Source organism: Columba livia, chromosome 6 (genome assembly GCF_036013475.1).
Source record: "Columba livia isolate bColLiv1 breed racing homer chromosome 6, bColLiv1.pat.W.v2, whole genome shotgun sequence".
Classification (NCBI taxonomy): domain Eukaryota; kingdom Metazoa; phylum Chordata; class Aves; order Columbiformes; family Columbidae; genus Columba; species Columba livia.
The window spans coordinates 8,618,389-8,642,693 of NC_088607.1; the positions used below are offsets into that span (position 1 = coordinate 8,618,389).

At 35.9% G+C, this 24,305-nt stretch overlaps 1 protein-coding gene across 7 annotated transcripts in view; it reads right to left on the reverse strand.

The window, feature by feature from the left end:
* ATRNL1 (attractin like 1) overlaps positions 1-24,305 on the reverse strand; it is a 488,569-nt gene that overhangs the window by 404,291 nt on the left and 59,973 nt on the right. For all 7 annotated transcript variants that reach the window (XR_010473420.1, XR_010473421.1, XM_005508196.3 and 4 more), the window contains exons 7-10: positions 23,958-24,045; positions 12,040-12,295; positions 6,385-6,568; positions 2,379-2,533 (exon numbers count right to left, since the gene is read on the reverse strand). Coding sequence is in view for 5 of the 7 variants with exons in the window: in XM_005508196.3 (XP_005508253.2) it covers positions 2,379-2,533; positions 6,385-6,568; positions 12,040-12,295; positions 23,958-24,045 (683 nt within the window). In the remaining 2 variants the exon portion in view is untranslated. The remainder of the gene's footprint in view (positions 1-2,378; positions 2,534-6,384; positions 6,569-12,039; positions 12,296-23,957; positions 24,046-24,305) is intronic.

Genomic DNA, 24,305 nt, shown 5'->3' on the forward strand with positions numbered 1-24,305 from the left:
ACGTGTAATGCAGGGATACAGTCAATTGCACACTTGGTGATACTGGCAGGAGCTAAACACATATATGGTTCCATGTACTCAATTTACCGATTATTTTCACATGAAAGCAAACATATTGTGTTGGTATCTATACAGAAAGCCACAAAGAGCCATCAGCTAGTCCTATAAAAATGATCATGTCTCACTCTCTTCTAGACTGCAGTCAGCTGATAAACACTTCCAAGACACTTCCCGGCACTATCCCCAAGCTTTTCACAACAGAATTGTGCACAAGTCCATTTCCCAGACTATTCCGATAACATTTCCCAATTTTTAGCTCCCAGGACAAGGGGCTGTGCTTTTTGGCCCAAATATGACCTGTGTGTTTATATTTGTAGCCTATGCATAAAATATGGTCATGAAAAAGTTAGGGAAGGGGAAAAAGCTATTTATGGGAAGAACAGCAGTGGCAATAAACAAGACAGGAAACAGATTATGGACTCATTAAATTCGCTTAAATTTACAGCTTTCACAATCCTATAGGGAGGCTTTTCCACAACTGCACAGCTCTAATGGTTGGAACCATTCTACAGACTGAAAACTTACACCCATCTAGTCTTGTCACAATACTGTCTTTACCTTAAGCAGCTTCCCTCCAAAGTGTATTCTTATATATTTATAAACAACAATCTTTTCTGCTCTCAAGCACTCTCTAGCAAAACTAAATATACCACATCCTTTTATCATCTCCCAAAGGCTCCTCATGCTTCAAGTCAGCCTTAATACCTCTTGCTTTGTTTGAGTTTGTCTTTCTTAAATCTGTGTTGCCAAAATTCTACAAAAATATCCAGGACCTTGAGAATGGCTTCAATGCTTTTTTTCTTCTTATCATTAGGACTGCATAGGCAACTTCCACAGCCACATGCCACTCCTGACTTGGGCACACCAGCCACTGTCATTTCCAGCAACATGCCTTCAGTTTGCAGGAGAAAATTTGTATTTCCTATGGGTATGACTTGTACCCTGTTCCATTAAACATTATCTCATGTCAGCTGTCATTTCCAATCATCCCTGAATGACAGCCCAACCTCCTCCCAGCTGCTTGTCACTCAAGTTTTGTGGGGTTCTTTTGTTACTGTTTGCTTCTACCTTTGAACTCCTGTAACTGGGAATGAATTCTGTATTTTGACATTTGTACTGCATACTAGCGAGTTTTGGTGCTTCCAAAGTAAATATTTTTTATGCACCATCCTCCTGAGATTTCTGTCCCATGAAACTAAACACAACTAGCTCAGACATTTTCATTGTGATGTTGTCCATGGAAACAGAGTTTATCCTTAACATGGTGGTGCACAAGTACGCCATAGTCTATTATTGCCCTGATTCATTTAATGTAGTTATCCTATTAGTCTATATAGGGGGGGAGCACATCCCAGAATTTTCTTCCCACTCAGCAAGGCTGCTCACGGTAGACTGTGGGTGGGGTATTGCTCCATGCGGAACAGATACACACTGGGGCAGTTATCCTGATCAAGTCATGTCTTTCAGTCTCCAAGGCAGGAACCTTCTAAATAACATTCTAATCCGAAATGCACAGGAAGAAGCAGGAGGAGAGGAAGCAACCTGTCAGAGGAAAATTTCCAGCAAAATCCAAACATCTCTATCATCAGCCCCAACCTGTGCCTGTTTGCTACAACCAGCTGCCTACCACAAGCAGTCTCCAAGAGGCTCTTCCCCATCACTCTGCTTCATGTGCTGTGGAGTTCCTGCATTTTCAAATTGCTCTTCACCTTGTGGCAGCTGCAGCTTTCAGAGTTTCCTGAGCACCACCCCCTACCACCCCAGCCTCGTGTCTCCGTGCTGCCAACCCTGACCTCACCACCCCACTGTGGTGAGCTGAGCAATGCCTCCAATTCCAAACCTTTTCAGGAAACTCTCAAGGATTATTTGTGGAAAAATATTTTGGTTTGTGTTTTAGGTTTTCTGTGTGTGTTTCTGTGTTGTTTGTTTCCAAATTTCAGCATCATATTTTATTAGTACTACATATATATTCAATATGAAAAACAAATCAACATTTGGTGGTAATACCCACTAGGGTCTCTGTCCAGTACATTTTCATAACACCAAAATGCAATTCTTTTTTTAACATATCCAGTATTGATATTCTAAGACAGTATCATGCACATTTTTATAAACTGATCATTTCAACTACTGTGCTTTGTCCCACAAACCAAAAACTTAAGACTATTATGGAACAAAAGCCTGCTTTTAATTTACAATATAAATTATATATAACTTCAAGGTCTTTGGAATCAAGACTTTAAAGGACCACATTAGCTGGACTTGAGAAAGCCACATGATGATATTTAAAACTCCAATGAGAAAAATACAATACATACCTATATCATATGCAAGAAAGTCAGCAGAGAAGCACTTTGCACCATTACTTAGGGAAGTATCATTATGAGTGTTTCCACCAAAAACGAGGATAGCTCCATTGATTAAGACAGCTGAATGAAGATATCTTGCAAAGCCACTCTCTTTCAAAATAGTCCTGCAAAATATAAGAATTAATACATACTAACATGTGAAAAACTATATATGTGCATCAAGAAAATGTATAGATTAATACAAAATACAAGGAAAATGCTACACTATAGCTATTACTCAGTAAATACGATGAAATGTATTCTGATGTTTCTAAGATTATTAATTTTCTCATGTTCCAATAAGTATATTTAGCACTCATTTAAAATGCCATGCTTTTTCCTAATTAATAAAGTCTGTCATATAATTCAGAGAAATAAATTACATCATGTTTACATTCTTCAGAAATGATTAATGATATGGTAAATTTTACTCAAAACTGAATGAAAACCCATTCATATTATGAATTCCTATTCTTGTCTATCTTGTCTATCCTTAGCCATTTTCAATCAAGAAATCCAATAAAGAATTCTTTAGAAGAGTAAAATAATTTTTAGACCATCCCAAGTACTGAAAAAGGAGACAACTTTATTATTATTATTATAATTAAGTGAGCACAGAGCTGGAAAATAACTGGTAGAAGTTGTCTGAGGTATGATGAAGAACACTTGCACTGCTTCATAAATATATTCAGGCTGGCAAACTCAAACACATAGAATTTCAGTACAAAAAAAATATAGTCCCTACACATTGAGTCTTTGATTGCTCCTCATTTATTTCAGCCTGTCTGTGCAGTTTGCTTTGTGCCAGACCAACACCACGGGCCCAAGAGTAGCCAAGAGCTTTCAACAGCACAGTTTAAAAGTGGCAGGTGGGGCTGAGTAGAACAGAACACAAACTTGATTCAAGCACAGCAGATAAATCTTAGCAAGGGAGAGAGTAACAATTTGTGGGTTTTGCCAGCTTCAACTAGGTAAGTAGACCAGCTTGTGAAGAGCTGATTATTACTTACATTCCCCTAATAACCTTTTATTTGCCTAAGAAATCCAGCAGTTTTCAAGTTTAAGCTCGCACTTTCACTGGTGTTACTGCACACTGCTCACACCTGCAATTAAACTGTTTTGTACTTTATTTCCTGTAACAAACATACTGACTTTACGATCTCTTCTTCTGATGTCTCTCTTGAATTGCACTGATAACATTTGTTCAAGATTTTCACATCATCACTGGGTTTGGGTAAGCTGAGAGGAAGGCATTAAACCTAAGTTCTCCTACTGTCATTTAAATAGATTCCCCCCTATCCTTAGAAGGAATGTCAAAGGAAATACCAAAGATTAAATGCAAGTAAATGAGATTTTTTTTTCTTTTAATTGCTTAAAAATATGGTAATTCCCTCAAGCCACCAGCATACCACCAGTGTGCTTCTGGTTTTAATCCCTTTTTTTGGTTCTCTTAAGTGACTTGCATTTTTGTTGTGTATTTCTGCTTAACTTACATTGAAAACAGAGCACCATGTAAGTGTAGTTTCCTAACCAGGAAGTAGCTCCATAGAGAATACTTACAGCATCTATCTAAAACAACATGATATTTGGATTCTACTTACCAGTTAGCAACATACAAAATGAAAAGTGACAAGTAAACAGAACTAGACATTATTTTCAACAGTTATTTTCAACTAGTAATGGAGGAATATTGCTGCTGTGAGTTGAAAGAATTATAATATACTAAGAACAAGTTGTCCTTATCATTTGGACTACAGATTTCTTTCTGTCTTTTGCTTTACCAGTTCTCTACAGCTTCAACCTCCTAATTTACATTAACTGCTATACACTAGGCTCTGTCTTGATTATCCTGCCTTGCAGCTGTCTGCAAATAGTTGTCTTGATCACTGAAGGCCTAAAGAGCTGTAGACTGTTCCACAGAAAACTAAGGACTCTCTCCTCTCCACAATGAGCAACCCTCACATTTTTCCTTTGGGCTACTCACTTTTCCACTTGTCAACCATGTGCATTGCCCCGGAGCTGATCCACATGTTGTACAGGGTTAGTTTTTCCTCTCATTTTTGCACACTGCATGCCAAGTTTCATCCTTCCTGACAAGAGTAAATTTTCCCCAAGATTCAGGAAAAGTGGAAGCATAATACTGATCAGGTCTGCTAATTTGTCCATGATTTTCACTATTCATCAGCATCACTGATGAGAGCAATCTTCAGAACTCCCCAACACATACCCACCCCATGCAAATTATGTGAGAGTCTCAGCACACTTTACATTGAATTCATTATTTATGCACAGATATGCGTATCTGCAAACATCAGTCCATGTTAACTATACCGATGCCAAGTGCTGCATACAGCAGCACAATATTATAATGGTAACAGAAATACCCAGGAGCCGGCAGGTGTTTCCATTTTAAGGCTATTATCTAAGCCCAGCATCACATTGCCCACAGTTGCCAGCTGCAGCAATATGCAAGTAGTGCAAATCACACACGCTATAGTTCTCCATCATGTGTCAGAAATAATGTTCACACTAGGAATTAAGATATCACCCCCTCACGTTCCAAGAAACATAAAGCTTCTGCCTAATTGATATGAAGAAATGAAAACCCACGTCCCACTGAATAAAACAAGTCATCAGCTTTGTATGCCAAGACTTAGTGACAGGTATGAACCTCAGCCAGATGATGCAGAGAAACAGAGCGAGCGAGTGCGAGAGAGAAACAGAGTGAGGGACAAGCAAATGCAAGTGTGAAAAAAGCCACAGACATGGGTGTGAGAAAGCCATCGTGATCCCAGCTCTTCCTCATACCCCATCCTAGTTCGTAGCACATTTGGGCTCAGTTGCCTCATTGAGTGCTTTGGATACTGATTATGTCACCGATACAGTAAAAAAGGATTTTTTACTACATGTCATTATCCCATCCTCAGCCACGTTTCGGTCCCATAGTACAACTCATTTCCAGTGTAACCTTCACAAAATGAGTAAAAGAGTTAAGTTCTCCACAAGCTAGAGAGAATGCCACACTAGTATAGAGCTGATAGAAGCATTCATTGTTAGTTTTTATATGAATAATTAATAAAAATTTTCCAATCATTATTACATGGTTAAACAGACCTTTAAAGGACACAATATCACTCTGTTCCAAGAGCAAAGTATAACAAGAGAGCATTTAAATCCCAGCAAATCAAAAATAAATTAAAAGGGACAAAAAATTCTTGTAATAATGTTTCCAATAACCGTGCTTTAGTGGCATTCAAAATCAAGAACCTCCATTAAATCAAATCCATATGTTTCCAAGATCTGAGAGTACGTGTTGTGTGCTTAAAGTTAAGCCATTAGTGCTCAACACAAATATTTAATTGCAAGAATAAAATGTGCTGAGAAGTACTTCTTGATCTCAGTTCATCCCTAAGGTAAGAAAAAACACTTAACATCAATTTCTATACATAACATATATGAAGCATTCATAAGCTACAATAAACTTCAGGGACAAGGAACTGACAAAATATTAATATCTAAGAATATCAATAACTAATGATCCCTAAACAATACTAGGAATTTTCTCTTATTTGCGATAGTTTTGTAAAAAATAAACTTCCACAGTTCTTAGATTTCTCTCCTTATCTATATAACAGCTACCTGAGCATGCATCAGCAGCGTACTCATGCCCTGTGGGAACAGTACATGTGTACTACATCTGCATGGTGGTTGTCTGACCTCAAGAACTTTCTCTTTATTTGTAGAACACATGCAAAGCTTCCTCCCTGCCATTCCTTCAATGTGTAGTTCCATTAATCCCGTGGCTAAAGTCTAATCCCTCACCACAATTCTTCCATTTTGTTGCAGAGAATGTGCTGTTCTGCAATGTGGAAAGGATACGGAGGCATCTACGTGACTTTTCTAGAACCTTACTCTGTGTTTATGTTTTCTTTTTCAGTAACAAAAAATTGTTTCTTACATTATAAACCCCGCTTACCATGTCCGAGTATTAACTTCATATCTATAAAGATCATCCACCAATCCATACTTATTGCCAGGTAACGCTTTGTATCCACCATGGACATAAACAGATTTTGTCAGTTCATCATAGACACTCGTATGGCCATATCCACCTTGCACAATTGCTCCTTTTGTTTCTGGTACTAGCCAAGAATTAGACCCTGGAACAAATGTACAAAACATATAGGTTGAAGGCTTACTATTGCTAACACAAAATACTAGTAGTTTTAAATATATAAATTCATTTTTACTATAATTATAAACACAACAATAAGAAGATACTTGCTTTAACAAGTAATTTTATACCAACGACTCAAAATACCTGCAATTGGATAATGTTATTAGACTATTATTTGCTATTGTAAATTAAATCACAAATACATCACTGTTACAGGTATCAGGCAGTAACTTACACTCTCCAATGTGAGTTCATTACACACAAACAAACAAAAAAAAGCCCAGACCTTTTGGAAAATATGAAATTACGAGTTACAATTAATTCTCTCTTCTGTCCCACGAGAGAGGGCTGATGAGAATTCAGAGCTCCAGCTACTTCAGCTGCATGAGGAATCCCTATGCCCAGCCATGGGGAAACTGTCTGGAGAAGTCTGGCTCAAACTGAACTGCTGCGAGTAGTCAGAAGCTTAATGTAAGGTAGCTCAAAATTACATGTGGATACAGACAGACACTTTGCTAGTAAAATGTAAAATTATGAGACTAAAATCAGTTTCCAATTACTGTTTCTTAGTTATTTAACTGCAAATGTACCTACTCAGTTGCTCAAAACCCCACAGCAAGATAATTTGATTGAGGCTTATTAAACCGACATTTAAATCCACATTTCACATCACATCATTAACGACTGCAAGGAGACACCAAATAAAACCCTTCACAACAGCTGTTATGACCAAAGAATAAAACACAACTGGAAATATTTTACAATAGAAATACAATAGACAGAGAGGTTAAGTTAATTCTTGTTGCTTGTGGCCCTGAAATTTCTTCCCCACCCCCTGCCACTCCATCATCCCATCTGATGACAAAAGTCACAAGAAGGGCAAGGCAGGAGGTATTTCCTGGAGAAGCCAGCCCATTCAGAAGAGCCTATGATGTTCTACAGCCAGTTCTACAGATGGGAAAGGGAAGAAATTATTCACTAACAGCCTCTTGAAGATTATGTCAGAAGAACAGAAAATGTGGACAAGGACTTCCAGAATAGAACTGTCTCATAATTCTGAACTTAAACTAGCTATCCTCGTGAAGTTATGTATCAACGTCTAGCACACATCATACACCTTGCTTCATACGAAAGTTAGTTTAAACGTCATTTCGGTTTTTATCTGTTACGTGGCTAGTTTGAGATTACCTCTTTTTCCTACGGATTCTTCTCTTCAGTGAAAAGACTCATGACATTCCATTACTACTGTCGCTATTCTACTTTCATTAAATGGTTTTCAGGCACTGCATCTATGAACTAGTCACATTTTTTTCAGTAACAAGTGCTTATAGCAAGTTATGAAGTATGGATTAAATTTTAATGCTTGTGCTGATTTTTTGTGTATACGAATATTTGTGTAATACACTATCTCTGACACTGTACATTTACATTATTTATAGGTAGTGTAATGTAACTAGTATTTTATTCCAATCTCTACGTTGGATATTGATAAGTTATTAAGAACTGCAACTCTGAACACCAACATCAAATTTGTACCAATAATACTGTATTTTACATACATATTACCTTGCTAACAAATAGATTTACTTGACAAAATTTATGTAAGAGGGTTGGCGAGGAGTCAACCGGCAGATACCTATCACCAAAACCATCCTCATTTTTTCATTTAAATAGCTATGGGTCCTAAAGATCAATATATATGCTTTTCAGAGAAAAATTACTCTTTTTCCACATAAATTTACACAATGGTGTTGATCATATGCATAATAGAATATTTTGCATTTACATCTCACTGGTTCATGTAGCATTTAGAACACTGTCACAGTAAAACTGTATATTGCATAGCTTTAGATGGGTTGGGCAGGAATATGAATAGCTCTTCTTTCTTGCATAGTAAAAATCATGTGCATTGGATAACTACTTAAATGTGAGATTCATTACATCTATCTGAAATAAAAGTCAAAAGTGGCATTACAGGTTCTCCTTCTATTTCCCTTTCTAAAATTTAGCTGAGCTGCCTGAATTTTGAATATTGAAATGTATATATGCAGTTTTGACTTTTTCATGCTTCTTCAGCATCTTAAATATTGCATCATTCAGACAAAAAATACACTTCTGTCTGAATTTAAAGACAATATGCATATCCAATATGCATATGATCTGCCTTTAAAAAAAATCATTGATGTAGATCTTCACCCATTTTTTTAAACAGAAATCCATTTTTTTATTGAAGGTATTTACATAACTTCTTATTATCAGAGATCACACTCTTTCTATCAACAGATTAGATAAAGTACTCGATCAACCAAACCAGTCACATGAAACTCCTCAAAGTGATCTGCTGCTAATCCAAACGAATCTGCCTTCTAAAAAAAATTAATAAAAAATACCATAGAAGACTTACTCAGAAGTTTCTTAATATAGAAGGGGCATTTATATACCTCAGCTGAAACAAAACACCATTATTATATTCACCTTGAGACTCACACTGAGATTCTTAGAAGGTTTATGAGGTACTTCTAACCTAAAGGGAAATAAATTTCCCTGGGGAGTAACCCAGAAAAGCTTTATGGCTCAAGTTAGTAAAATCAGTCACATAATTCCCATACCAGGATTTATTGGTTCCTCAAAAGTCGTAAGTCTAGGTATAGTGATAAAGGACAATAGGAAGCCCTGTTTACTGCAACAACCACCATACCTTAGGAGTATAAATTAATTCCTTTGCTTTTGTATGGCGAAAATCTGCCTGCAAACCATGTCTGATTTTTCCAGAATTTAGTTGACATTGACAGAAATTACTTTCTTCACTAATCAGAAAATGCCAGAGAAGTGTTCAGACCATGCATGCATTTGATTCGCATGTTTTGTTATTAAGAACTACGTACCTAGGTGAAAAGCTAGGGAATCCACAAATAATTAAATCTTCTTCAGATGTTGCTTGACACAGACCCCATGGAAATCAGGGTCACAGTATCTAAAGAAGGCCTTCCACATTTCACGTTCATTAACAGGACTGGATCACTAGACGCTTCAATTCATATGAATGAAAGGGTAAGTTGCCTCTTTCTTTCAGTAGGCTTCCAGGTATTTAGGTAATTTAGTCATTAGGACTAAAAGCCATGGCTGATAACATTTAGAAAGAATAAAGCAGTAAAATTTGAAATGTTAAGACAATGTATGTTTTAAAAGCAAGCAGAGAGAGAGAAAATCGGACTTTCCGTAATGTCAGAAGCCTTTTTATAACAAGTTTTCTTTCCTTCTCAGGTGGGTTCACAGCAATACGTCCATCACTTCACTGCCAGGCTGGACAGGACTCTGAGCAACCTGATCTGGGTGAAGATGTCCCTGCTCATGGCAGGGGTGGCACTGGATAAGCTTTGAAAGTCCCTTCCAATTCAAACTATTCTATGATTGTATGTCTTTTAAGTTTGGATTTTGAGCTACTGAAGTCCCAAAACAGCTAGTCATTCTTAGGTGAACCCACTATCTGGAACATTATGGTTAAAAACGATCCTACAGCTGCAAAACTGTAGATAAATGATACAGCTGATACAGAATTCAGGAAAATTTGCCACAAAATTAATTTAACTCATAGGGAAGGGGAAGGAGGGAGATGAAATGAGGTAAAATGAAACATGAGAATTATCCACAGCAAAAATGGTTCAGTTACAGCATATAGACCATGTCTCACAAAGCACCGTATGTGTCAAAAATCCTTTGTCATGTGAGCAGACTCAATGAAATCAATGGGCGTCCAAAGAAATACCCTATTTTGTTACAGTGTACTTTATATTTGATGCAAGTAAAGCATGTTTTGCCTAATAAACTACACTCATCACTAGAATGTAATAAAATTAACTCAGAAAGGAGACAAAAACTTGAGAATAATTCAGACCCATAATAACTACCAAAGAAAGAAGTGTTTTCTCCTGTTCTAAGCTTATCATCATCGTATGAAAGGTGTTTTTTTCTCTATTTGTTTCATATAAGCTTAGTTATAGTCTGTTCTATTAATCATCCACAAACATAGCTTTAATATTAAAAAGAATTAAAACAGGAACAAGTTGTACTTTTCAACCTTAAGGCCAGCAATAAAAGCCAGCAAACAGAAAATTTTACATTATGAAGTGAATCATGCACCCCTCTTCATAATTAAACTAAGCGCAATAATAAGTGAGAATAATATTGGTACTTCTGCTCCAGACTAAATAATCAGCATGTGAAAAAGCAAATAATTCAACATTCTAACAGACATTACAAGAAATGGGCAACCTATTTTTGTCTTCAAAAAAACATATCTCTGGTAGGTTAAAACAAAACCTGCAGAAATTAAGTTTTTTAAAAAGCTGGCCTCCAGTACTCAACAAATCTTACAATTTTGTTGTGAAACACCATTCTAAGACCAGAGTCTTACAGTAGCTTTATGCAGTTAAATCAAATTTTTCAGTGTGTTCTCCTTCTTATTCCCATTCTCTTTTATCTTTGCTCAATATTATTAAAAAATTTCAAGGCAACCAACAGAAATAATATGCCAGGAAGCACAAGAATCCTCTGAGTATTGAAGGGATTTCCCCAGCCCACAAATCTGCTTAAAGAGTGTTTAAACACACATGCATACATGCAAAAGAACTTAAACTGAACTATTAAAAATTATTATGCCTTAACATATAGATATTGCTTTGAAAATTTTTATTATGCCTTCTGTGATTGCTTAAATAACTGAGGAACTCAGATCAATTCTATAGACAACTAGGATAATATCATTTGAATTAGTGGACATATAAATATTCCTAAAATGTATCAAGTGTTGTAGATATTTCATGTTTATTCTATTGAAATAATATCTTGTACAAAATATAAGACTGAAAAAAAAGCCCTCGGTTTATTTAATTCTAGCATTTAAAATCATCCCTAGGAAAAGCTTGCAGTTCACAAGGGGAATCCCACACAGGCATTCATTCATCTAGTAGCAACACGCATACACTTCAGAGAGAACCCTATATACAATGATGAACTAAGTTATTACATTCTGAAAATTAAAATATAGCATCATAGCAACATTAAAGAACCTTCAAACTAAATTACTGTAGTAAGCACTCTTCATTGTATTCTGGTTTTCCTTTTATTTTTTTTGCTCTATTTATTCTTTCTTACTCTATCTACTTGTGGTAAAAACAATAAGACTGGGGTAAAAAAGTAAGGTTTCTGGTTTCAGGCTTTACCCCTCTTGAGTACCACAGCCATGCACACAATAACACAGCCAGAGCCATTCTACCCTAAACATGTATGAAATGCTACTGCTTGACAAGGAATCTGATCTACGTAGCTTGAAGGAAAAAAGATGAGGTTTTATTTATTTTGCAAAATACATATTTTTCTTTCTGCTTTAAAAAAGAAATAGAGATTATTTTTCTTTAATCAGTATGCAGTAAAAATGATTTGAAAGGTACTTACTGATGTAGTATTCCTGCACAATGCTTGTGTAACCATATATGGCAGAATATCCAAAAATTATAATCATAACCACATCTCTGCTGTCCAGCTCCACTATGTGTGCAGAATGACCTTCCACAGCATATTGTTGGCCATGTACAAGTACTGCAGGAGTCCTGGTACTCCATGTTTGACTGTGTATGTTGAAAATCCACAGCTCATCAGTAACATTGCCATTATTCGCTTCAATTTTGCCTCCATACATGTAGATATCTTCCTGCAAAAATTGGGAGAGAAGAGAAAGCAAATAATGGATTACAGAAATATAACGTCTGAACAGCGCACTTCTGTGCTGAACAATCTGATTTAAATCTTCACGTTTAATCTTACACTAACCAGCTCAATATCAGACTCTAATCCCAGAAAATTACATTTAAACTAAATCAACAATGATGATAAGGAGACTGTTTCTCTGAAAAGTAAGCTCAGCTGCGAAAATGACACCAAAATGAATCTCAACCAGATTACTTCAAGCAGAAAAACTTTAATTACATGGCTCTTCTAATTCATACTGCAGCATTCTAAGGAAAAAGAAAAAAAAAAAAAAGCAGAAAGGATAGAGTTCTTTCTCAAGGAAGGAAGGAAGGAACAACTCTTTCTTGTCTCTTAAGGAGCAGTTCAAAGAACTAAAATGTGATTTTCCACACACACAGTGTATGGGGATTTCATTCAGCACGTGCACAAAAGAGCACATTGTCTCTTCATAGCAAAGTAACTTATGCCATCAGAACCCAAAGAAAAGGGATAACGTATGCATAGCATCCTCTTGGGCACATGTACTAAAATCGAATCCCATAGTGAAGTATTCTGAGTTCTTTTAATGGGATGCAAAACACACTTTCCAGTCTTCATGAACCGCATACCTCAAACAGCAATGCCATCTGTTTTGATAAGTAATGAATTATTTACTTAAATATTGACCAAAAACAAATCCTACTGTATCTCAGACTTCACCTAGAGTTGCAAACCAACGCACACAAAGTCATGGAACAAGCTTCTTGGCTTCACAGACTAACTCAAAGAGCGGTTTATCCCGGGTAGAAAAAAACATCTCTAGATCAGAAAATGACACTTAGTCTCTGTTAGAAGAACCACAGACATGCCACATCCCACCTGCATGGGGTTTGTACAGTTGGCAGTTGTCTCCTGTATACTTCAATGTAATATTTGAGGGTCTAGGACTGGCCTAGGACACTTGGTAAAGTTTTGCTTGGTATGGAATACTTACTGAGCCTCAGAAAAAGAAACTAGGAGACAAAGGAATTACCTAATACAAGACATTTGGATGAACCATGAGGAAATTTCAGACTTACTGCACAAGGACCTGATGGGATCTAAACAGAAATGTAAACTGCATGCTACTATTATCATACATGTCAGAAAGATTAACTCAAACTGGCAGGCATGTAAAAGATAAATCATCAATAGAATGACAATCTGTTCAGTCCACCAAAACAGAGTATTGGAGAGGGTGATAATGCTGCCTACATACCTGTGGTTAATGGTAAACAGAGTCCAGGACCACATGAAAAACTTCCTCACTACTCAGAGATTAGTCAGTAAATGACTGACCAAACTGCCTGACCTGTCTTTAAGTGGACACTTGAGATTTCTCCAACATTCTCACCTATTTTTTCATTCAAGGCAGGTAAACTTATCTTGATTGGGAACTTAAAATCACTCTTATGCAGTGATACTTTGTGTTACCAATTAGTTTGGACTGGTGGCATTTGAACAAAAGATGTTCACATCCTTCAATAAGAATTTGTAGCAGGATTAGATACATCTATGGGAATCCATTCTCTTCCTTTGTGATAAAACAATTCAAAGAGCTTGGTGAAGACTCACAAATGCTGTAAGGAGGCTCTGATCCAAAGGAGTGCCTTGAACGAATATTCATTACACTGCCACATAGATCTCAAAAGGCAAATCAGCATCACTAACATAGTGGGCAATTTAATAATTTATTTTTAAATGCAGTTAACAGACTATGGCAGAACAAGGAAGCTAACGAGGGAGTTGTAGGTGCTGTATAACAGTATTTGAAAAGAAATATTTCTGACACTGAAGAAAGACAGTACACAAAAAAGGTGACCTAAAGAGCTGCATGAACTTTGAAACAATTACTCAGCCAGTTAGCAGTAAGAAAAGTCCTCCTCACAGTTCTGCTCAAATGATTCAAAGTTCAGATAAAAGAACACTTCTGTGAGGAGCAATCTTTATAAATGACACAGCAGATCCTGTACACAAGACTACTCGCAGAGAAAAAGACATGAAGGTCATGACAACTGCTTTATCAACCACAAAAACAGATTTAACTAAGCTTTGCTCAGGGCTGTTTCTGAGATTAAGAAGCTCCTAGTGCTGCTGAAAAAACACTTGAAAAAAGTTAGTGATTATCAGCTGAACATGGAGAAAGGCTCACAGACCAAAGTCAGCAGAAGAAATACAGAATAAATAAAGTTACATGCAGAGTTGTACAGGGAAAAAACCCAACATCCTAGGCACGTGAATGTAAAGATCTATATGGAAAGCCTAATCAGGAAGAGATTGTAGTATGCATGCAAGTACAAACGGTCCTAAGCAGCCTCAGGAACTGTGAAATAAAAGAAGGAATCCTCTTATAAACTTAGAGTACCTTTATAACTTACAAACTAAGTATAAATCAACCTATATTGTAAAGGTGAGGCTTTCTGGCAGAGACAATACAAGATATTGAGTTTCAGGAGTACTAGTACAAAAAAAAACAGCTGACCTTTAAATGAATAAAGCTTACTAGATCTTTGCTTATAAAAAGGTAGCATACTACAACAGGAATGAGATTAGAAACAACAACAGAAGGATAAAACAGAGTCCTTGTGAAATTAGTGAGGAAAAGCTTGTCAAGAATCTGGCCAAGATGGAAGGTGTTAAAAACTCCTCAGCCTGGAGACGGGAAAGACCAAGAAGCACAATGTCCAAGGAGCAGATAACAAAACAGGCAAATAAGGAGCAAGAAAATACAAAGCCTCCAACAGACTCATATTTTAAAGTTTTGATATTACTTTAATCAGAGTGGCAGATAGCGAGGGTGAGCATTTACTCAATAAATTACCCTTGTAATTTTATATATCTATATATTAGTTCACAATAATAACATTATCTAAGAAGTTATAGAAACCTTTAAAGACCTAGTGCTTTTTCAATGAAAATTTCTTACAAATATTACCACATGCAAATTGAATTATATAAAATTACACTGTACATTGAACTTGTAATTCAGAGTTCATGTTCAGCAGGGAATTTCAGCAAAAATAAGAATTCTTTTGCTGTAGACCGAGCAGGTAGGCAGCTCACTTATTCATGACATTCTTTCTTACAGATCACATCAGTTGATTTCTTGGCACCTGTTCAGGTTCCAGCCAATAAAACAGATGGTTATAGCTCCTGGTAGCTTCAATGGAACCAAAATTGTCCAATAGATGTTTGCATTTTCTCAAATCAGCTTTTTTTCCCTGAGAAAATTATTTCAGTAGAAATTTTTGATGAACCATAGCAATAAAGATGACAAAAGGTATATGATCTGTAAATAGTTGACCGTGCACATTGGGCAAAGAGAATGGCAGTAGAAGGCAGGAACCATAAGAACAAAGACAGGACTTGAACGAAACACTTAAATCCCAGTTATCAAGAGAAGAAGAAAATACTCATTTAATCTAGCATTTCTCTTACTGACTAATGATAGACACACACATTTCAACTAGCCAAAATTGAAACAAAAAGATAACTCAAATACAGGAAAAAAGTATTAATAAAGTATTAATAATAAACTATTTTAATTTGGAAAGTCCGCTGGAAGAATTAAGAAAATTTGAGACAGTAAAATTCCTCTTAATTTCCTTGTCGTACTGACAGCATCATCATCATCTTTGCAGAATGTGTTTTTAAAATAACTAAATAATTCAAATAAAATTAAATGCCTGTTAGGAGAAGGTAAGAAAGAGGGAGCCAAACTCTTCTCGGTGTTATCCAGTGAACAGACCAGAGTTGATGGGCACAAATTGGATTACAAGAAATCCAATGTAAATCTAAGTAAAGTCATTTCTTTTTATAGAGAAGATGGTCAAAGACTGGAATAGGTTGCTCAGAGACATTGCGGAATCGAATATCCTTGGAAATGTTCAAAACTCAACTGGACAATGTTTGGAGCAACCTGCTGTAACTGTCCCTGCTTTGAGCAGAGAGGCTGGTCAAGGTGATCTCCAGAGGACCTTTCCAACCTCAGCTATTCTTTGTGATTCCATTAAAACACAGTTTCAGTACAGGTACATCTCTGGAAAGCCTCTTCATTGCTTGATTTTAGATTACAAACAATAACAAAAATAATCCATTGGATGATCATGAACAATATCCAAATGGAAAAGTAAAATATATTTTTTAAAACAAACAAAACGCACAAACGTAAAAATAGAAACTTTGAAAAGCCACTTACTTTGTGTGACTAAACAGATAACACAGGAAAAACTTTGAGTTCTAGTAATCAAATAGCAATCAGTTTAGCAGTCTGAACTTTATATTTTGAGGGCAAAATTCTTTTAGAAGCCGGAAAAATAATAAAGTCTTTCAATGTGCATTTATCCTTATAGTTACAGTGACAAAGAAAGTCAGGATCTACATGAAAGCACTGATTTCTGCAAATTAATAAAGGCTGCAAATTCAAAAATAAATCCTCCTTTAAGCGCGCATTCATAAATCAACATGGTGATTTGTGCATTCAGAGTTTCATAAAAACTGACAAAGTAACCCACAGAATTTCCACCAAATATGCAAATGAATCCTTGTTTTTAATAGAGATTAAAAGATTAAAAACCAGTGACACAGTATGCGTTACTTCAGCTCTCCCATGTTCCTGATTTCCATGGCTATGTAGTTGGTAACTCCTGAAAAATCATGCCCTAACACTATCACCTAGCTTTTCCGTGGTAGTTTTAACAAGACTTCAAATCCATTCACCAAGGAGCATTTTACAGTGAGAAAGTACTGAAACAAAGCCAGTAAGTTATGCAGCAAGGTCACCAAAAGAGCAAGTAAGAGCATCCACTTGTCCCAGTCAGACCACAGAGCAGACCAGAGTCATTCTTCTACATACTCCACATTGAATCCTTTGACCTTGGACAGGGTCTCTTCCCTACGCCACATCTCAGTGTTAACATCAATTTTAAACTCCATATAACTGCAACAATTCAAGACTTTTCTAAAACTTATCATATTTTCATCCTTTAGACTTTACAATTTTCTTTCCTAAAAGAACAATAATTATCAGGTCCTCTGACTGTAGCTCAGAACACTACACTGTTATGCAAATCCTGCCTGCATTCTGAAAGAATCTTATCTAGTAGTTACCGAAAGAAAAAAGAAGTGTAAAGGAAATGCAATAACGGGGTAATATATAATGCATTTCCAACAAATTGAAACTAAATTAATCATGTTAAAATAACAAAATTTTTATTTTGTATTTCTTAACTGTACCATGGCTGTGCAGAGAAGTTTCTCTCTCAGAACCAAGCCTTAATCGTTATAGAAATCTCATCCATTGCAGAAAATTTGGCGAAAGAAATGCTATTCACAAACCATACGAAGAACAGTCATTCTTCATTTTCTCAAAACAATACTATCAATCTGTTCTCTTCCCACAGACTGTACCCATGCATTAGTATATAAATTAACTTCATGTAAACTAACGGGACCCAAAAATTCATCAGAACTTATGTTCTCTACACTTACCTGAAATTTCTAAGTGTTTAGTCTAATCTGTACACCATGAAGAAATTCCTGGATAATTTCAAGCAAAATATAAGTGAAACTCAAAGTCAACTGGCAATAACTCATCCATCACAAGCCTGGTTTCTGCATTCAACACGTGTCACCTGGTTTAGGACTGTCTAACACCTCTTCCTTTCACCAGACCACTATCACCTCCTTCAATACGGTAACAACATGAAGAAGATTCTTTTATATGTGATATCAAAAGAAATACAATTAATAATCAACAGCTCCACCTGATCCCATAGTCCTCCCACTAGATCAGGACTAACAGACTGGAAAACCATCTTCACTTCCTCCTGCAACCTACTTCATTATTCTTAGCTTATTGTGGAACTATATCCTCGCTGAATAGAAACCTGCTAAACGACACAAGGAGCATATTATAACCTAAGCTTCCCAACAGGGTCAAAGTCAAATTCAAGACAGCACATCCTGCAGTGATTTGTATGTCAGAACATTGAGCTGTCACTTCTTCATAGTTTCAAGTTTTTCCATAGTGTTGCCGGCTGTATTTAAAGGGATTAATTCATTGAAGGATTCAATGTTTATTTTATATATATATACATATATGTATATAAAAAGCCTGGGCTACAGTGGCATTCTAACTATAGGACAGGAAGGTCAGGTAGCACGCTTTTGGGAGGAAAAAAACAAGGAAATTTGCTTCCTGTTTGTGTGAACATTCCTACATTTAGAGAAGATGAGGCTGAAGAAAAGCACACAAATAAGACTATGTGATCAGAGCTTTAAAACTGCTGGAATTTTAGCAGAGAGTTGGTCTGATCTTTCGCATGTTCAATATTTAGATTGAACATACTGGATAGGAGGAATAAGGAATGGAGAGCGCATAGAAAAGCATTAACTAGGCATCTGCTTTTAGATCTGCCAGACATAAAAGCTAATCATGCTTAGACTCCAAAATTCATACTGATTGGAATACAATGTTGAAACAAGCAATGGAAAATATCGCACTTTTACATACACGAGCCAATCTCTTGATGAGTAAGGTCCACTTAATTGAAGCAGAACTCTGAATAGGGTTCTATCTAGGCTACATATGAAAGCATGAAAGCTCATCATGCCCACTTCTCAGACTTCTAAGGTCTGCAAATCAGAATTATTATAGAAAGCAAGGTGTGCATGAGATAGAATTGGAAGTCATAAAATACTTGGCAGTACTATCTGCTAATAATTACTAATAAAATCGCTGGAAGAGACTTTCACATTTATAGTGCTGTTACAAATTATAGTACAATAGCCAACAAAAACAGGCATATAAAAGAATACAATAAAGCAAGTGGTGAAAGATTTTATCTCATATAAAAGCTGAAAAAGTTTTTACTCTCTTTTGTTTTGTTAAGGCTAGCTTTTGATTAGACTAATAAAAAAATACAAGAACAGATATACGGACTCAATACCAATTAATTTGGAAAACCAATAAAAACAATTACCCTTTTTTAATAAAGCTTTGGAACTGGAAGTAACATTCATAACACTTAAATGAGTTCAAATTAAATTTGACTACGTATAAAATGATCCGTATAGTGGAAAACATCTTTACGATTACTACTATGTTAGCCTGCCTGCTTATTTAATTCCTGTTGTCAATCTCAAAGGAAGCAAAACTCAATGCCCAGTCATTCTTCCACTGTCTTGGGACTATCAGCAACAGTTTAATTACAAAGTCAAGCTCTGTAACACAACCACAAGCCCACTACCTAGGAAAATCCCAGCAGTGAGCATAAACTCACTCCATATGCAACTCCCTTTCTAACTTTATTATAGGGACCTAGTATTTTCCAAATTACTGTGCAACTCCCTAGATGTACCTACCTTAAAAACTTCACAAGCCATTTCCTCCAGTCTCTTTATAATCCTAATTCTTACATTAATTATTTCCAAGTATGTTGCCATCTTTCACTATCAAGATGCCAGGAACTATATATAATCTTTAAGACACAGGAGAACCAATTGCTAATAGATGTAGGTAGCACCTCTCCAATAACCGGTCTGAAGAGGCACTGAAGGCAATATTGTCTAACAGTTTAGTTGGTCTAAAAGCGAGAACACTTTCATAATCTCTCCTCTATAAATGCATAAAAAGTCCCAGTCACTTGTTATAACTATACATCAGTGGGAGTCTTCTGATCTTTTTTCCTTCAGAATAAAGAAGTACAGTACTTCAATTTTTTTTTAAAAAAAAAGAAGCTTTCTAAGGGAAATGGGCACAGTAACTTATTTCATTCTCTACAGAGTCAATTATATAGCTTCAATTTGCCTTGCACCACAATCAGGTAATACCAGCTCTGTGCTCTCACTCGGGTCTAGTGCTAAGCTTGGAAATCTCAGGAGCTCAAGTCAAAAACTTAATCTAATTTCTTCTCTGTGGATATTTTTTCTCTCAAGTATAAAGGAAACATTACACAATGACTAGTACACAGTTCAAAACACAGCTCAAAGCTGCCATCTCTAGGTATTATGTTCTACTGCTATTCACACTAAATCATTTTTGTTTTTACAAGAAATTAAAGGTCTGAATGGAAAAATGACAGAAGTTTATCTAAGTTAATTTCAGAATTTAATTCAAAGTTATGGACTTTTTCGCTTGAAATTTCTTCAGCTTACAAGATCATCTCCTTTTGGCCCACGTAATTTTTGATATTTGACATGATCACCAGTACAAGCAACATATTATTTGACATGAGTGGTGCTGTGTTCATTATTAGTGAATCCTAATTACTAGTTAACATGTGCCTTTGACAACAGCAACAGCTTTTTCACATGTGTAGTGAGGTACACTTGCTTTTAGCTTTCACTAATATTAAAAAGAGTTGCATTTCCTCACAGAGATCTGAAAAGATCTCTGAATCAACACAGATTATATTAAATATTTGCTGGTAAAAGTATCTCTAAAATATTAGCACTGTCAAATAAAAAGGTTAAATGATATTTAAGCCTTTATTCTGAACTGCTAAATGATACATTACTTGAATGCTTCCCAACTAAAAGGTCCACATTCTACAAGAACTGTAATAGCTAAAGGTACTGGTCAGAAAGATGTGACCTTTCAAAGAACAGCTAATACATGAGTTATGAATCAGAGAACTGATGAGAAGAAAAGCGATCTTTGAGTTTATCTTAGGGCACACACAGAATCTAGTTCATGCTACTACTGAAAAGCACCTCTGCAATATTAACCATGCCAGGTACAGATTCTACAGCTTTGGAAGAACAGCAGATGCTGAGAAGGAAAAAACCACACAACACACACACACACACACACAATTCTGTTTAACTTCAAAAGCAGCACTAGATAAAAGGAAATAAAATCAAAAATAAACTAAAACGTACAACTAAAAGGATAAAATCTGTAATGACAATATGAAGAATTTTAAGGACATCTGCTCAGATCACATGTACCACATGTATGATTCCTACTACAAAAATAATTCCCATTCCAAATAAAATAAAGCCTAACTTAACAGGAGGTTAATAGAGACCATTAGAAGAATAAGTCTATTTCAAAATAAAGGTTCAAAAACTCCATGGATTAAAACGCAGAGATATATAAAGGGAAGCAATGAAACAGTTTAATGAGTTACCTACAATATTACATATAAAGTACTAGCACAACATTTTACAAATGCATTAGAAATATGGACAGCTAAATAATTTGTGGTGCCCACAGACAGTCTGAAGGGGTATTCTGAGAAGATAAAGCCATAGCAATAAAATGAAGTTAATTTTCCCTGTGAGCTCTTCATGGTAGACTTTACAGGTATTTCCACAGCAGAAATTAATAACAGAAAGCTATAGTAAAAAAAATAAAACTGACAAAATAATCAGTAACAATCACCAGGATGAGTTCTGAAGGAATTTAAGAACAAAACAGCTGACCCCTGTCTGTACTGTGTAACTCCCTCCTTAAAAATGTGTCAGCATTAGGAGGCCGAAAAGCAACTGGCAGAGGAAACTCAGTGAACACACGGCTAAGACAGACAGACTGTGGGAAAGTATAACTTCCGTTTTCAAAAGTTGTTGGATCTTTCAAATCACTGCATTCCCTGGAAAGAATCAAAGGTCTGGTTGATAACGGTTACCTGCAATTTCCAAAATACGCTTGACAAGGTTCCTCATGACCTAAAGAAACTGAGATGCTCTGAGACAATCAAGGCAGGTAACGCAAGGGTAAATAATCCAATAAAGTACGGGGAAAAGATTGTCACTTCTTAAATGAATAAGAGTCATTTGCGGTGTCCCACAGAGATCTAAAATTGGGATTTGTTTGTTCACAATACTCAGAAATAAATCTGGCACAGGGGTGAATGGAAAAATGACAATTATTTTTGACAATATTATGTTACTCAAAATAGCTGAGACAACGGTCAGAAGAAAACAACTGGAGAAGAATCTCATAATGCCTAATGTGCAACACTTGGACGAATAAAAGGGTAAACAAAAGTTCAGAGATAGGCATAAAGTGATGCACATGAATAATAAGCAATTTTAATTCTGTACATATGGTAGTGGGTTTTGAACTGACTCAAATGAGATCTTGAAGTTATAATCAATAGTTCTGTGAAAATATTCGTTCAAAGCCAACAGTAGATTTTCAAAAAGCTAAAATACCGTCAGGTATCAAAAGGACAAAAAATAGATCATTAATTCTATTACATCAATCTTTGAGGTATCAATACACTAAAGACTGTGATTCCCCTGATCTCAGAAGGGATATAACAGAACTAGAAGAGGCAGCAACAATGACAACATGAAATTGCTTCCTGCTGTGAGATTATTAAAAATGCAAGAAACTTTTAGCATTAAAAATAAGTGGTAGAGGATATGACAGACTTAGAGAAAATCATAAGTGGTACAGAGAAAACAAATGGAAAATACTATAAGAATTAGGGATTATCAAATTTAAATAGCAAGTATCAGTTTCTCAAAATATGGTATTTCTTCACAAAATACACTGAAATTCATGGGCACAGGATGGTATCAATGCTAAAATAAATATACGGTCTGAAAAGTTGGAAAAAGTAGAACATGGATTCATAATCTTTCCACAAAAATACTATTGTAACTTTGAAAATCCCAGCTTCAGACTAGGACAGTATTCTGAGCATGTTTCTATACGTTCTTGTCATTTCTTCTTATATTCCTCCTTAGGAATTCGCTGTTACCCATTATTCAAGACATGTTATCAGGCTAGATGAACGCTCTGGTCTGACTTGACACAATCTCGTTTGTTCTTTCCAGCTGGAGGTGTCTTACACAAACAAATGAAAATTTGGAATACAAATTATGTATTTCTCTGCCACTGTTAACAAGTTTGCCGTCATCTGGACAACGCTAAAGTATACACCACATTCACTTGGGTTCTTTCTGTTTTGGTGACATGACTACAACTAGCCAAAAATCAGCAAATTAACAAAACACAAATTATTTTTTAAATAAATATAAATTCTCTCTATATATTCTATCAGTACAAATATTCCTTTTAGTCTTTTTGTATTTGTGTGAAATAAGTCTTTAAAAGTGCTGTCAATAAAACAGCAAGCAGACTACATGACACCAGTAGAAGCAAAACTGCCAGTAACTCACATTTATTTGAACTTACAGCAGTACGATTTGTATTTTAATATGGTCTTTACTAATAATAAAACAAAAAAAATTATTTCTTGCTGTCCTTAGGGCATTAACAGACCTTAATGGCCCTGACCAGCCTCATCCAGGACTGATCCCCTGGGGACGGTGCCTGGTCAGTAAGGGCACTGCCCATGTGGGGTCTCTCCCTCCCTTATCACAACAATTCCAATTACATAAAGCTCCTTTTATTGATGGATTTAGCTCTGAATGTTTACAGTCAGCTAATAAGTGACTCAGATCTATTGCACAATCTCGTTCCAAAAATTGTGCAATACATCTAAGTACTGAAGATGACACTAATACAAAATGCTTAGGGACTTGAAATTAAATTATCTTCCAAAATTCGCATTTATGATGAATCATTTTAAGATAGCTAACAGCACATACAAAGAAATTAATTAAATAGGATGCTGAAGAGTTCAAACCTGATATAAAGCAAGAGTGTGTCCGTATCTCTGGAGCGGACCTTTGGATACAGGTACTACGTTCCATATACTGCTTTCCAAATTGTAGCTAGAAGAGAGAGAAAAAAACAAACATTTTCTACGTGCAGAGAAATAAAGACTTTTGTATGTTTGAACTAACTTCTCTTTGGCAAAGTATTAACACTTCATCAGTCGCTGTTGCTTATGTGACATGGTCATTTGTTAACAGCAGTAATATGACCAATTCTAAGTGTTAGTGCAAACACCCACACACAACAACAAACACTCACACACAACCAACGCTTATCTGCTTATACCACAATCCTTTGCACCGCTTTGAAAACTTAT